Source organism: Falco punctatus (genome assembly GCF_963210335.1).
Source record: "Falco punctatus genome assembly, chromosome: 6".
Classification (NCBI taxonomy): Eukaryota; Metazoa; Chordata; class Aves; order Falconiformes; family Falconidae; genus Falco; species Falco punctatus.
Window position 1 is genome coordinate 14,648,050 of NC_137585.1, and position 15,808 is coordinate 14,663,857.

Sequence of the window (15,808 nt, forward strand, 5' to 3'; positions counted from 1 at the left end):
TGCCTGAGATATGTTTGCAAGTTTTTCCCAATAAATAAAAGGACTAGAAGGGGGTTCAAGTCCCGAGAAAAGGGCATTTAAAAAAGAAAGTCTAATGCTAGTCTTGCAAGAACAGATAAAATTGTACAAAAGGTTTCTGTAGAGACATAAACAGAGTAAAATAGGCATTAAAGAACATAGTAGTATGAATTGCTTGGCATCCTTATACAACTCACCTAGTATTTAACTGGGACGAGGACAGGGAGGCTGACATTTAGCCCAGAAAAAGACAGGGAAAGCAGATAGACGGGGAATTTAGTGTGGAAGGTATATAGGAAGCATCAGGACACTGGTGGTCTTTTTTGCTAACTTGGATGAATTGCAGCTCGGACATTTGCATCAACTTTCAGGCTGTGTGTTATTCAACTTGTTTATTCTTATCTACATAGCATGGCCAGGCCATGGCTGGGGTCAATATCTTCCCATGGGAGACACCATTACACCTGAGACCTGCAGAGGCACTTCAAGACTTTCTATGCTGAACTGGGAAAGAAGAACAAGCAACATGTATATACCTAGTGTATATACCCTCTCCTTTATTTTGACAGTTCTGGTGACTTTTAGAAAGTGTTCAAAAGCCTTTTTGTTTTACTAGCTTTACTAGTGAGGTGAGAGCACTTTAATACCCTACCAGAACGTTGGTTCTCATTCACTCAAGGGTTTAATCTATTTTTCCTGGTGCTCTGTTGTGTTTTGCAGCCTTTGCACATCTTTTGTTGCACTTATGCTTAGTGCAGAGAGGACTATTTAAAGAACCTCAGTATGTTTATTTAAAGAAGAGAAAAAAACCCTGAGAATGCAGAATGTATTTTTTAATATTCTTTGGAGCTGTTTCCCATGATTACGTGTTAAGTAAGACACAACAACCAATAATTGCCTTGAGCACAGGGACTTTCTGTCATAACTATTTTATTTATTTTATTTTATTTTATTTCATTTCATTTTTTTAACCTCAGCGTGTACAGCTCCTAGCACAGTTGTCTTACTGGGGAGCCTATGTGTGTGCTGCTGCAATACTAGGAGATAATTAGTATACCTTGCTCCAGAGAATGAGTTCATGGACTGAATGAACAATATCCTGTTGCTCAGCAATTCTCATTTGACTTTCTCAGACCCCCTATTTTGAAGATGATATTCCCACAGCCTCACTGTGGTGCTGTGCAATGTTACTTTCAAGTGATATTAACAGGGATGATATTGATCTGAATATATTCCCAGAGTGATCCTTGGAGCAAAATTTGTTGAACGAGTGTTATTTACAAATTCACCCCAATGTACAAAAAGAAATCCAATTCTTTTTTCAAAGCAGAGTGATAAAAGGATTCTAGTGACTGGATCAGCCTTGCAAAACAGAATGAGTCTGGAAGCGCAGGACAACAGCAGCAACCACAAAATTGAAAAAGGGGGTGGGGAGGAAAAGAGAACAAGAAATACAATATCTAGGAGGTTTCTGTAATTAAAACCAGATTAAATATTTGTGCTTTGCAAATGATATAAATTGATATAGTTTTAAAAAGCCATTACTGGGTAGTCCACTATGGGAGTTCAATGTATTTTCTGCCCTAGGGCTCTATTCAGCAGAAATGTTAAGCAGGGCTTATGTGTGCAGGAGCCTGCTGAATACAGTGAAATGGGCTGCTTCATCTTTTCATCCTACTCAGCAGAAATTTGACTGTCCCGTGAAAGTGTGTCTCAGTAGTGCTGGAGACTTTTGCACAGAGCCAAAGAGAGGTGAAGGCTTCTTTTTCATACTCCTCTTGCTCGCTGCTGGGTCGCTGTCTGTTCATTGCACTACAAAAACCTGTTGCATTCTGCCACAGACATTAATGTAATATTTCCTTTTGAAGTAAAAGTGGCGTTGGGTTAAATCAGTGCCAGCGCACAGGGGAGCGAAACCTTGGGAATAAGTTTGCAGGCACTTTGTGTAAGAGCGAAATGTGGCATCAGGCAGATAAGTCAATTGGGATGGAGCCAAGGTGACAGGTGTCAATGCTTTTTCTATGCTGACTAAATGACAACAGAGATCAGAAAGTTGGTGGCCTCTGCCAGAGCCAGGCCTGGTTTCTAGGGTATTAGGACAAACACCAAGTTTTCCCCATGACAGATGACTTGCTTGGTAGAGCGAGGACATTAGTGGCACAGGTACCTCTCCGTAACGGTATGGTTGAAGTGTGAGCAGGCTTGGGCTGATAGCTGATTTTTCTCTCCTCTCTTTCCCTACTAGAATGCTTAAATAAAGTATTTTCCAAGCTGTCCGAGAGGCTGAAATTTGTAACACTTGTTGGAAAGGGGCTTCTAAATCTCCTTGGCAGCCTGGGAAACCTCAGGCTTAGTGTGAGATGTTTTTTGCATTACTGTGGTTTTCAGACAGCTTTACATATCAAGCTGCCCAAGTTTTCCCATATGCTACTGGGTGCTGAACCCGTTGAGAAAGTATTTTGTAGAAAAAGTTGGCTCATTACCTCCTGCCTGAAAAGGAGGTCAAGGCATGCTCTGGAGAGTGGTGCTGGAAGGTATGGACTGTTCATTCCCGAGGAAGGAGACAGATCTACTAAAAGTGAGGAGAGAACTTGCTGTGAACTTCAATATCCTGTTGAATCCTTGATTTGTGTGAAATGTCTGGAAGTAGATGTTATTCAGCAGAGAGAGGATTTTTTCTCAAAGGAGATGTGAATGCACACATCCTGAAAGGGATGGAGCATCCTAAGTCCAAGTGACTAAGTCACTTGCAGGACATAAGTTTATTTTCTAAACTTTTTACACTCCAACACAATGTTATGCTTTACTAGCTATATGACCCCACTCTTATGCTTTTAGCCTAAATTAAAAAAAAAAAAAAGAAAAAAAAAAAGCAGCTAGTGTATTTGGCAACTGTTTGTTTTCAGGTGTGTAACTTGCTACATCTCAAAGTGACTTGGTTCTCTGGGAGAAGAAAAGATAGCACCATTTCCAACATAAGAAGAGAAACACCCAGAATTTGCTGATCAAATTTTAAAATATTCCGTGAGCCTCAAGGTCATGGGAGGGATTTTCAGAAGTGCTCAGCATTATTATACCTCATTTGAATTTTAGTCTTCACTTCAAAGTTAGTGAAGTTAGCCCAGTATGAGAGCTTTTGAAAATCACACTGCATTGATTTAAATCTCACAGGCAGTGATTATACTGCACTGACACCACAGGTGTAAATCAGGGGTGTGTTACACTCTCAGGACGTGCTTCAGCAGTTCAGCCCAAGCACATCCCCTCTTTGGAGTAATGTGCTAGATGTTCTTTCTGCGCTGGCTGCACTGTACAATTTCTTGACATAGTAGAAGCCTTTTCCAGGTTCTCCCAAATGTCCGACTATGTGAAGCATCACTACTTTCCATACAGGCTGCTCTGTAATATGGGGACAGTCCTAGAGCTTGGGTTTTACAGTATGAGACTTTGTATGGTCATTTACATGGATATAAAAGTCTATTTAGAGAGATTCAAAATGTTCTTTCAAAACAAAAAGAATCAACTGAGAAGAAAACTCTTTGTTTTAACTCTTCCCAGGGAAAATGAACACAAAAATCCCCTACAGGGAATCGTGCTTCCAAAAGGACCTCATTTACTTTACCAGGCACTGTAGAGTACGTGATATGTGAGAAGCAGCATACAAAAACTAAGTTTGGTATTTGGAATAAAAAGAAATTGGCTAAAGAATGGAGCTGGCTTTACCTCTTTGCCCCCACATAAGGCATGTGTACCTAACTTGTGATTTGGGGGGGATGAGTAACAGAACTTAAGTCAATTATTCATGATCACTCCTGACAAGAGAGAGAAATGTATTGTTTATCCCTTTTACCTGAAGTTCTATGTTATGCTTACTGATGCAGCTGTTTTTCATAAAAACAGCATGGGAGTGGTGCTGCTGAGACTTGCAAATGTGCCGAAAGTTTTGATTTTAATAGATTTTTTTCTCTCATTGGAATGTCTGCATTTTTCAGAAGTCCTTTTACCTGTTGGCACGACAGCACAGGGAGGGCCTTTCCAAGGACTGACATGAAAGTGAAGACCAGCTGATGATTTATACTGTCATGTAACCCACTGGTAGTTTTTCAAATGCATAAAAATATTGGCTTCATTTTGCATTTAAAGGGCCAGATCTTTTCTGCAGATGTAATCAAGGCATTTTCCACTGAAGTCAGTAAGAGCTGTTTGCACATAGAATAGGATTTCATCCTGTCTTGAGATTCAGTCTGCTTGGTAGGTCTGATCCTGCGATTCAGATAGGAGGCTAAAAGGAGACAGCTGGGAAAAATCAGGGGAAATGTAACAGAGAGATGGAAGGACAGGATAAAAGGCAGAACAGGAAAGTGCTTATAACACAATGGGAGAACAAGGGAGATTGTTATAACTAGAGAAATGCTTACAGCTGATAATGGAAAGGAAACCATTTCATTGCAAACAATGGACTTGAGACCACAAGATGAAGAGCTCCTACCTCAAGGGAAAAGCCAGATTTTAAGGGTGTATAGGCACCTAACACCTTCTGAAAACAAACTAATTGATGCTTTGCAGGACAAGTCAGATTTCTAAAGGTGCTTGGGATCCAACTCAGAGGTGTAAATACCTTTACAAATCTGGTCTTCTGGGCACTCAACCCTTCAGTGTTGAAGAAATCTGTGTTCCAGAACTGGGATCCAGCTGATATGAATAAAAGTAGCATGACAGAAAAATCCCACAAGCCAAATCCTGAACGCCTCGCTAGAGCAGGAAGGAAATTTGCCCTTACAGTGATAGGATAAAGGCTGTGGGAAAGCCTCAAGACTTTCCATTGTGAATGCCAGTTTTGTAGAAGTGAGTTTCAGACACAGGCCAAAGTGAGTACTTTTGTCTGTTGGTTCCACTCTGAAATTGTTGTGTATCTGCTTTTAGATTATGGCAATACCCTAGAACAGCATCCTGTCTTCTGTTACGTTGAAACTGTAGTTTCCACAGTTTTTGATGTGAACCTTTTCTCACAAAGAAAGCCTGGAGAGTGTATTTATATCTATTGGCCTCTAGAGTCTTTGAAGGAAGGATCTTGTGCTTTTTCGGACTGATACGAAGAGTATTTCTCAGAAGTCAGTATGTGTAAATCATTTCTGTAGATGTGGGAAAAGTAAAGCAAGAAAATATACACATTCAGAGAAGTCTTGATACTTCTTTAAAAACTAGCAGTATTTCAGACTTCTTTCAAGTTGTGTTTTACATTTGGAATTATTACCAAGAAAAAGTCTTCGTTCTCTTTCTTTTAATACCCTCCCTCCCTCCTCCGGCCCCCAGATGAAGGCAACTGGAAGTCTAAAAACCCTGGTAACTGGAATATGGTCATAGGGAACCAATTTTTTCTCTTTTTGCTATTTAAGCCATCAGTGGGAAGTTTGTATTTATGATGGTTTAACAACAGAAGTAATAGGTTGCAAGGTATAAGGTTAATATTTATTGTAATTGGGTAACTGGGAGTAAGAGTTGTATGTGGCCAGTTAGAGAGTGAACCATAAAACAGGACAGCTGAGTATCAACAGGAGGAACCCTGTAAGGAAGAAGGAGAGCCAGTAGTAGATGCAATTTAGGGTATCCTAAACTGGTGCATCAGCTGTATTATCAGAAGGATAATAGTATACTGGTGCAGAAAAGGTCTTAAGAGGTTATCTTGCCTCTCTCATTCCTCCAAGACAGTATCAGACAACACTCCTATCTTTTCTGGAGGTTGTTTGTTTAACAACTTCTTAGAGATCTCCATTACCAGTGATGCCAGCATCTCCAAAGGGAATGTGTAGCAGTATTACCTACTTTTGCCATTAGATGTTTAGTCTGAGTCTCCCTCTCTGGAATGTAAATCTAACCCTTCCTGTTCTCTCCCCGAGATGAGAAGAACCAGTTACTCCCTTCCTCTTTCTATATGTCTGAAGACTGTTAATATGTCTCTTCTCAGGCCTGCTAGCCTAAGTAACTCCAAGCCTTTAACTAACTCTTTGCAGATTAACAATCTCCAGACCTCTGACTGCTCTCACTAACATCCTCTGCTTCCTCTCCAACTCAGCCACATGTTGCTTGAAGTGTGGTACTTAAAACTGGACAGTTGTCCAACTGAGACTTTGCCAGTGTGGAGCAGAGCAGAAGGATCACTTCCTGTATCTTAATTTCACTCCTGTTTATGCATCTCAGCCCTTTTTGCAACAACCTGACAGTTTTGACTCTCATTCAGCTTGTGATCCATTATAAACTCAAATATCTTTCCTGCAGAACCACTAAGCAGTTAAGTCTCTAACTCTGTATTTGTGAATTTGATTATATCTACATAAATTTAATCTCTAAAATTTGTTCATATAGAATTGTAGATCACTTTGTCAGACCATTTCTCCAATTTGTCACAATCATTCTGAACTCTCTTCCTATCCTTTAGCATATGTATTGCGCTCCAAACTTTAGATTATCTTAAAATGTAATACTCTCCATTACATCATATAGTTCATAAATGACGATTTTATATAGTCATAATCAACAGTGCAAGAAATCTGGTAAGATGCTGATTTGCTGATTCTTTTCCATTCTACCTTACATGAATAACATTATTTGGAGTCAAAGATTTTCTGGCAGGAAATGGGGAAAGGAGTAGGTGAAACAATTTGTCTGTATTGTCAGAAGATCAGTAGATGTTGGACCGCCGTTGGGGACCAGTGAAGTATCTTAAATGCTTGTCTCATCTGCAGGCACCTGATGCTGCCATATCATTGTACTTCCAGAACCATCTGAGGGAGCAGGATCAGGCTGGGGAAAGTATGTGAGTTGAGCAGCAGCTGGAGGGAATTGAGAGTGTGCCGAAAAAAACCCGGAGATGACAAAAAGATGAGAAAGAAATTTGCACACAAGGAATAATAGCTTGAGGAATTCCAGCTAAATAGGAGTTGCAAAAGTTCAGCAGAGGTCTTTATCGTGGCTGGTATGATAAGCTCCTTTTCCCCCACACTGAATCTCCACAAGAATTGAAATGCAGTCTAATGTTGTTGTTGTCATCTAACAATGCGTCATTAATAGTTGGGGTCCTCTCAGCTTTCAAATGCATGATGCAGAAACAATCAGAGAGGAGTAAGTTCTGCTCCTGTGACCCTGATTTTAGTCAAGTAAAGGAAGGGAAAGGACACAATTAATCTTGCAGCTGTGTGGAAGGGCTAGTTTATGAATCTGTGAAGAGTGAATTATTTGCAGCTCTGGTGAAGGAATTGGGGGGTTAGGGACACGCCAGGTAATGAGACAAAGAGGATGTCAAAGACTTAGAAATGAACGCAGAGGATCAGATCTTTAGATGAATGTTGCAGCCTCCTGCATATCTTAGACAGCCACATTTCACTGTTCTTCATCTCCTTTTCCTCTGGTAATCACAGGGAATGAAGTTCCTGATTCATTTTGCCTCTCCCAAAGGTTTTTCCACCAAAGACAAAAGCTGGCTACATCTCTCAGTCTCACTGAGATAGCCATTGTCTCTAGTCCCCAGTTAAGCTGACTTTGGGAAGAGGAAAAAGTTATTTCCATAAAGTAATTCCTGTTCTCTACAGCATCTTCTCAGTTAAGCTGGAGAGATGATCTCAAAAGGGCAAGGAACATATTGTAGAATGGAGGTATCAAAAAAATACAGGGAAACTACACATCTTGGAGAGGTCATCTAACCTTAAGCCTCTCAATGTGGCTTCAGTCTCCACCCTTCCATTTTCTTACCTGGCTGGTTCCTAAGTTTTATAACCACTGGCTATTCCCACTTGCGGAAAGAGCCCTTGCTTTTACAGGAAAGTTTATAGTGGCTTGTGTATAAAGATGAATCTGCACAGTACATTGCCATTCACTTCAAATATTTTCCCTGGGCAGCCTGTGTTGAGCAGCAGCTGCTCCTTCTCGTTCAGCTGCCCATGATCTTACTGTCTTCAGACACTTTTCCTTGCCAGTTTGGGAAGAGGAATTCAAAGTGCATGGAATTTGCAACAAAACCATTGATTGTATTTACAAATCACTGTCCAGTATTTTATTCCTCCACATCTTTGTAGTACTCTTCGGAGGAAAGAGAGGGAGCATATTACACAAAGGTATGTGTGGGTGTGGATTTTCCAAGTTAATTATAATAGAAAGATGGCATTACCAAAGCAATTAAATGCCTTGTTCTTCTTTGTAGCTTTGCAAGTCTTCTCCTGAATCAGTAATAGCATCTGATAAGGAAGGAACATCATCACCTCTTGTGAGATTTGTAAGATTTGTAATCTTTGTAAGATTTGACTCTCAGGTGTTGGATTCTGGGCTACCTGTAATTAGATGAATTAGTAGAAAGAATTTTGGGTATCTTGTGTTCTTCATACAATGACTGGTCCTGAGATGCTGTATGCAGGAAATATTGTTACAAAATGTGTTTTTCTTTGGTCTTCTGTTGATACCGTACTGTGCATTTTTAGGCAATCCTATAAGGTAGGTCAATCTGTCAAATACATTGCTGCAATAACTTTTTTGCAGAAAAGGAGTCTGATTTAGAAATGCTTTGCACATAACTTTATTATGAAGGATTATCAAATTGATTCACATTCATAAAGTTTTCATGAGCTGTGTTTGTAAAATTGCCCTCTTAGTCCTTATTTATCCAAACAATGTCATACGGAAAACAGCAAAACTTTTGGCAACAGAGAGGTTACACTCACATTTCGCTGTAGAACGCACACCTTTTCTCCAGGATATTTTTGTATGTGAAAGTCCCCATCCAGGCTCTGAACATGATCTCCACCACCAGGGGAAAGGAGGGGTACAGTTTCTTCTGGAGGACTTCTGAAGTTCCACAACTTCTAAGAGCAAGGATAATCTTTCCAGGGGTCAATGAAAAATGTGCTTAATCACATGATATGTCACAGTTCACATAACATGACTTTTTTTTTTTTTTTTTTTTTTTTTTTTTAGTTAGCTGTGATCATAAATCTCGATGCTTAAGCAGACCCCTTTGCAACACTGCCAGCTGTCCTACTTGGTCTCCCGTTCCCTTTGCATTTCCCAGCCTAACTGTAAGACTCCCTTATGCAGGTGAACAGACGTAAGGGAAGCTCACTGAGCTCTCCTGTGCCTCCAGCAAGCAGGATGACTTTTGCCACCATGATCTTCAAGTACATTGCATAAAGCTGTTATAAATGATTGCATAATGCTATTGCATAAATGTATTTGACAGATTAATGTATTTTACACAACTTCACTAGAAAACAATACAAGCAGTCTCAAGAAATGAAAAGCAATGTACTTTGTTATGTTTTTATAATTTATAATTTATGTTTCAATTAAAATCTGTGACCCATCATAGCACCGGGGACGTATAAACCAATTTTTGAATGGCGAGCAGGTTGAAACAAATGTCTACACTTTTCCTGTTGGCATCTCACTGATGTGGGAAGGACAACACAATAACTCTCACCCCTTGCAGGTAACGTCATAAAATTGTACACGTCATGAAACTGTACACTTCTTTGCAATAAGTTAGGCTAGCAGTAATTGTTAATTTTATTCTGATGAACAAGTGACTAATCTGTAATGTTGAGAAAAAGTTTCTTTGCTCTACCAATGAAATATGCATTAAAACAAATCAACCAGCATAATGCCAATGAATTAACAAGTAATGCATAGAGAAATCATACGTGACTAGTTTAGTCAGTTGTTGATGGGCTGATTCTGAACTCACACAAGGTTTGCACTGATACAGCCAGAGGTAACAAAGGTAACATTCCCAATTTACAAAATTCTTCAGGCTTCCCTTTTTCAAAAGTTAAGTTCGAATGCTTCATTAGCCTTTTTAAAGCCACTGCAAATTTCTCGGTAACTGCTCAGAAGCCTAGCCTGCTCTCTCGCCTTACTTCACAGGTCAGGTATTATCAGGTACTCGTGTACTTTCGTTGGGTCTTGTCGCTGCTGTTAGCAACCGACCGGAGGCCGTGGTGCCGAGCTGCCAGCCCTCGCCCGCAAGTTTCTTTGATCGCGTTGCATGACCCAGCGTCCCACGCATCCCACCGCTTCCCCCCGCAGTTCGCCGTGCGGGTGCTCGTGTCCCCAGCGAGCTGCAGCCCTGGAGCCCCCAGACCCCGCAGCGCCCCTGGGGACACTTCGCTTTTCAGCGCGGCGGGGGCCGGACGCCCCGTCCCGGGCGCGGGGGGCGGCAGCGCCTGCCCGCCAAGGGCGCGCGGGGGCGGGTTGACCTGGGCGCGCTGCCGGGGGGCGCGAGCCTCCCGCCAGCGGGCTCGCAGCTCGCGCAGCCCTCGCCAACGGCCCGCCGCGCGCGGGGCCGGGCCGGCAGCGGGAGGCGCCAGCGGCCTGTGGCGGGACGGGGCGAGCCGCGGCTGCTCCGGCCGGCAGCTGCTGCCGTGCCGGCCGGGGCGGGGAAGGGGAGAGGCGGCCCGGTACCGGGGATCCTGATGGAGGGGGAGGGGGACTGGGAGAAACTTCCCCCTCCTCAGCCGCTGGGACCTGTCCCTGGCTAAGGGGGGGGGGGGGGGGCTACCCCGGCCTGGGCAGCCGCCAGCGGACACCCACGGGGCAGCGAGGGGAAGGGGCCACGCTGCCCCGCCAGGGAGAACCCCCATCCCGCCAGCGACGGCCCTGAGGTGCCGGACTGGGGGGTGGGGGGCGGCCCTGAAGTGCCGGGCGGGGGGTGGGGCGGGCTCGCCCCGCCCCGCGGCTCCGCCCTCTCCCCGCCCCTCTCCCCGCGGGCCCTCGCGCCGGGGAGCGCGCGCGCGCGCGCTCTGGCACTTTGTTGTTCTCTCGCCCGGCGCGGCGGCGGCGGCGGCGCAGTGCGCATGCGCGGGCCGCAAGCCTTCACTGCCCCCGCTCCTCCCCTCCCTCCCCCTGCCCCCCGCTCCATCCGGGCACCGTCGAATTAGCATTGGCAGCCGAGGCACAACTTTTTCCCCAGGCAAAGTGAAATCAAGGCGCGCACTCCGAGGAAATATAGTCCCTCCCGTTTTCAGCCCTTGCCGTCCCCATTGGCGGGGGCGGCGGGGCGGCGGGAGGCGGCGGAACGGCTGCGGGGCGGAGCGGGGGCGGCGGGGGGGGCGCGGGGGCGCGCGGGCGGGGGGAGGGGCCCCCCTACTTTGGCGGAAAGTGAGTGATGAGTCTGTGTCCCCAGCAAAGAGGCAAAGAACTTGCTTTGCAGACTGAGTAGTTGTTTCTTTCGCTTGTTGTTGTCGCTTTTTTTTTAATATTATTATTGTTACTGCCATTCCTTTTTCCTTTTTTTTTTTTTTTTTATTTTTCCTGGCTTTTCTTTCTTTCCTTCCTTCTTTTTTTTTAATTACTTTTTTTTTTTTTTTTTTTTTTCCGTGGAGGGAGGGGTGGCTGCCTGGCTGGCTGGCGGGTCGGTTGCAAAAAGCGAGAGAGAAAAAAAAAAAGCCAAAAAAAAAAAAAAAAGAAAAGAAAGGGAGGGGGCAAAAAAAAAAAAAAAAAGCAAGCCAAACAAAACCAAACCAAAAACCAAACCAAACAAACAAACAAAAAAACTTCATTCGGATCTGAAAGTGGCAGGAAAGTGCCTGGCAAGTTGCAGGGATGGAGCTACACAGCTTGCAAGAGGCGTTAAAAGTGGAAGTCCAATGTCATCAGGTAAAAAAAAATAAAATGATAAGCAAATAAAAAATGCTTTTCTATCCCCGGTGCTTTTTAGAGGGAGAGGAGGATCGGAAGGGAGCCAGTGTTGCATGCTTATCAAGTAGCCTTTGCTTCTTGTCGCAGGGTCTATCGATCAGGGGAGGGGGGGGGAGCGGGGCCGGGGCCGGGGCGGCGGGGGAGGCCGGGGCCGCGGCGGGGGCCCCCCCCGGGCCCCCCCGGCCCCCCGCGGCAATGGCGAGCACTTCGCCAAAGTAGTTTTGCGGCTTGTTTGGCTGAGTTTTTTTGTGTGTGTGTGCGTTGTGGAGATGCGGACTTAACGTTGCGGTGGGTGCTTGTGCGAGTGTGTGTGTGCGTGTGCGTGAGTGTGAGCGAGTGTGTGCGAGTGTGTGTGCGTGTGTGTTGGAGAGATTAGGACGAGACTTGAATATTTATGAGCTTTGCTTGAAACTGACTCGCAGTGTTTACTTGCCTCTTTGTTCCTTACCCCCCTCCCTCCCCCGTCCACACACATACATACATTTAAAAAAATCCATTAAACTTGAAACAGTTTCTAATTCCTCCTTTTTTGGGGGTGATTTTTTTTTTTTTATAGAAACTAGTTGCACAGATGAAGCAAGATCCACAGGTAAATGCAGATCCTTTTTTTTCTCTTCTTCAGTATTTTATCCCTGCTGTAATAAGCGCAGTTGTGCTGGGACAGCAGGATGAGAAACTTTATCAGTAAGAGATCTCATTTTGTAGTCTGCACTGAGCTTTCTTACTAAGGAGGGTATTTTGTGTGTGCATGCTTTCGTACGGCTTTGGTGGAACGGTTTTGCCTTTGAACAATTTCTAGATCGCAAGTTTATTCATTACAGGGGTTAGTTTACACTTTGCCTTTAATATGCATCTTATTGCCGTTTTTGCAGAACGGGGATCTTAAGAAACAAATCCATGAAAGGCAATCAAGAATAGCAGCTCTTAATGAGAAACAAGTAAGGAACAGATCGATTCAGTTGTGTTTGTTTTTTCTTTTTGTTTTTACAATGCACTATCTAAACATCCGAAAAGTGTCTGCGTTAGCTGAAAAATACCGACAGCGGAGAATATAACATCCTTTTTCCTAAGCGTAAAGTAAGAAAATGCATGTTTTCAAAATGAGGTCGGATTCTCGGATGTCTTGCTGGGGTAGAGAATGATTTTAGTACTAGTACTAAAAAGATAAGCAGTAGTTAAAACGTAAAAAAAAAAAAAATGAGGCGTCCATTTTGAGTTGGTCGACATGTTTTAGGAATATGGAAAATTCTCCTGTCTTGGGCTACTTTGTGCACTTCCGTGCAATGTGCAGAGCAAGAGTTGGGAGGGAGGAGGCTGGAGCCCAGTTTGGAGCCATTTCTGGGTTTGATTACAAAACTGATTTTTATTGATCACTTTATTTTATCTTTTCTTCTTTTTTTTTTTTTTTTTTTTTTTTTTTTTTCTCCCTCCCCACTTGCCTTTCTCTTTCCTTGGTCTGATCTGACGTGTTAGCTTTTGATTCGAGTTCACTTAGGCACTTTCACTTTTTTCCCCCTTCCAAAAATACGAATAAAAACATATTAACCTGTTTCAGCTGCCGGGGTGGGGTGGGGGGGAGGGGGGGAAGAAAAAAAAGCCGGGAGGAGGGGAACAAAACAAATCAGAAACCTTCCTTCCTCCCTCTCCCCCCCACCCCCCACCCCCCTTCCCCCCTGCCCTCCCCAAACTTTCTCATCTCTCTTTTTGTGCCGAGTGACCCCCGGGCCCGCTGCTCCGCCCGTGACCCGCTCCCCGCCCCCCGGGAGGAAAGTTGCCGGGCGCGGCGGGGGGCGGCGGGCGTTCAGCACCGCGGACAGCGCCGCGCCGCCGGGCGCACGCTCACGCCGGCACACTCGCACTCACACTCCGCGAACTGCCCGCGCCCCCCCCCGCGCCCCTGTCCCCGCTCCCACCACTTGCCGTGCGGGAAGGGCACTTGACAAAGCCGACGGGAGACCTGCCGGCTCGACCCCCCCCAGGGGTGAACTTTCACTCTCCACACCCTTCTGCCCCCCCCTCCCCCACCCCCCACCTCCCCGGGGGGCCGGCGCGGCCGTGCTGAGCTCCTCTCCCCGTCCCTCGGCTCCCGGCCCCGCCGGCGGCGGGAGCGAGCGCCGTTCCTCCGGAATGCAGCAGCCCTTTCAGCACCAGGGCTGGGGACAGCGCCTGCGGGGCGCCGGGCTGCCAGCCCCAAAGCCGCCTCCTCCCTCCCTCCCTCCCTCCCTCCTGGCGAGGGACCGCCGGGGGAGAGGGGAGAGGGGAAGGGGGCACGTGTGCGATTCCAACCCTTTTTTCCTTTTTGTTTTGTTTTGTTTTGTTTTGTTTTGCTGGAGTTGTGGTTAAAGTTGAAAAGTGATCCGTGCATATATAATCTGTGCCCATAGGTGATGGTGATTATATGCCACCCTTTTCCTCCCAGTTTATTGTAATCAGAATTTGTCAGCACTCTCAATTTGGTAGTGGAAGCTTCCATTTTGTGAGGAAGGGGTGTTGGTTTCTTCTAACATGGAGAAAAGTCTGCAGAGTTTGAAGGTGGGGGATGGGGCCCCATTCATGCTGAACATTACCATTTTGATTGCTTTGATGCCATTTTTGGAGGGGGGAGGGGATAGAATACCCTACTCAGCAGAGCACAAAGATGTTTAATCACTGTATAGAATCAAATCAGATACTTTCTTTTTTAAAGCAAATCTGACACTACATGATAGCTAAGGGCTGTTAGTCCTTTTTTTGCAGTGTAAAACAGCAAGTTGTTGACTCTAATACTACTATACTGAGTAGAAGATTTTTTTTTTTTTTAAACAAGGTAACAGCCTTTACTGCAACAATGCATCTTTATGTGTTCTTTCTTCAATATGGAAATAGTTTTACTGTTCTAAGTGGGTATTTAGAACATACATTTGATCATTTTCCACTGTATTGTAGCAACTATTTCAAGGCTGTTTAAATTTTTATGATGATAGTAAATGAGAAGCTATTTATTATGTGTCATGTTGGAATTTAGATAAGGCAGAGAGACACATTTGAAAATACAGTTTGAATGTTCTGATTCAGCTTGGTGAAAAAAGGTTTTTGCTAAGCTTGTGCAACATATTTATGTACAATCCAAACTAACTAGTGAACAATTGTCGTATATTTATGAGTTACCCTCCTCATAATCTTATAAATAAATCTGTAAACTATGAAGTAATTAAACATAAAATACTAAAATTGTGCAAACAGCAAATCTGGCCTAACAGGAAACCTACTGTTTTTAGGCAAAATCCTAGTTTTCTTCTGCTGATATCAACATCCTGTGCAACAAGAGCTTATAAATAAGAGTAGCCAGTGATGTGGTGTCCTCTGGCTCCAGACTGCCACCTCTGGAGGTCTAAACTGAAATCTTTCCTGGGTCACAAGTGAAATGAGCTTGGAGGTCTTAGCTGTTGACCAAGTCACAAAACCATTGTGTAACTTTACAGACTTGCTATAATAGTAGTTGCTCCTTAGGTAATAGCTTATAAATGAACTATCAGTTCTTGAGGACATGAAGAAGGTGCACTGAAGGCTGCTGAGACAATAGATAGGCTAATGTTGGAGCCGTTTAGTGGTTTCAAGCTCTTACTTTTGTGGCTATAGCAAAACACTGATGTAAACTTAAGTAGGCAGTGTAAATAGGTAGGTTATTTTTACATACGTATTTACATTCCTTCCCTCCTAGCCCCCCCGAAGATTTGTTTAGGCACAACTAATTCATAATTCAATAATGTATACCTTTGATTGTGCATGCACTGAATACAAAAGATGCTGAAATTGCATTTCAATTAAACTGCACATGTGGGTGATGAAACAGATAGTAAAATGAATGGATGATCACATCATCCACATCTGTTAGAAATATAGCAGGAGTGAGTGTTATTTTTCAGTACCTCTATTCATCAGTTTTCCATTGTAGGCATTGGCATTTGTGGCAATATTTCCTTTTCTTGAAAGTTACAAATAAAGACAGAAAGAACTGAATGACAAACTCAACTTTTGGTGCATGAGGTAAATGTATAAAGTAGACTTTTATGCACAGTGGGATTTTAAGTTGGAACTTAAGGATCCCATGCCAGTCATAGATGTTTCTTTT

General features: G+C 44.0%; 1 protein-coding gene across 2 annotated transcripts in view; it reads left to right on the top strand.

Annotated features, from left to right (window-relative positions):
- PHF21B (PHD finger protein 21B) overlaps positions 1-15,808 on the top strand; it is a 265,259-nt gene that overhangs the window by 87,094 nt on the left and 162,357 nt on the right. For both annotated transcript variants that reach the window (XM_080390800.1, XM_080390799.1), the window contains 3 exons: positions 1-11,655; positions 12,254-12,286; positions 12,570-12,635. The exon at positions 1-11,655 is cut by the window's left edge. In XM_080390800.1, coding sequence (XP_080246926.1) covers positions 11,602-11,655; positions 12,254-12,286; positions 12,570-12,635 — 153 coding nt within the window. In that variant the 5' untranslated portion in view covers positions 1-11,601. The remainder of the gene's footprint in view (positions 11,656-12,253; positions 12,287-12,569; positions 12,636-15,808) is intronic.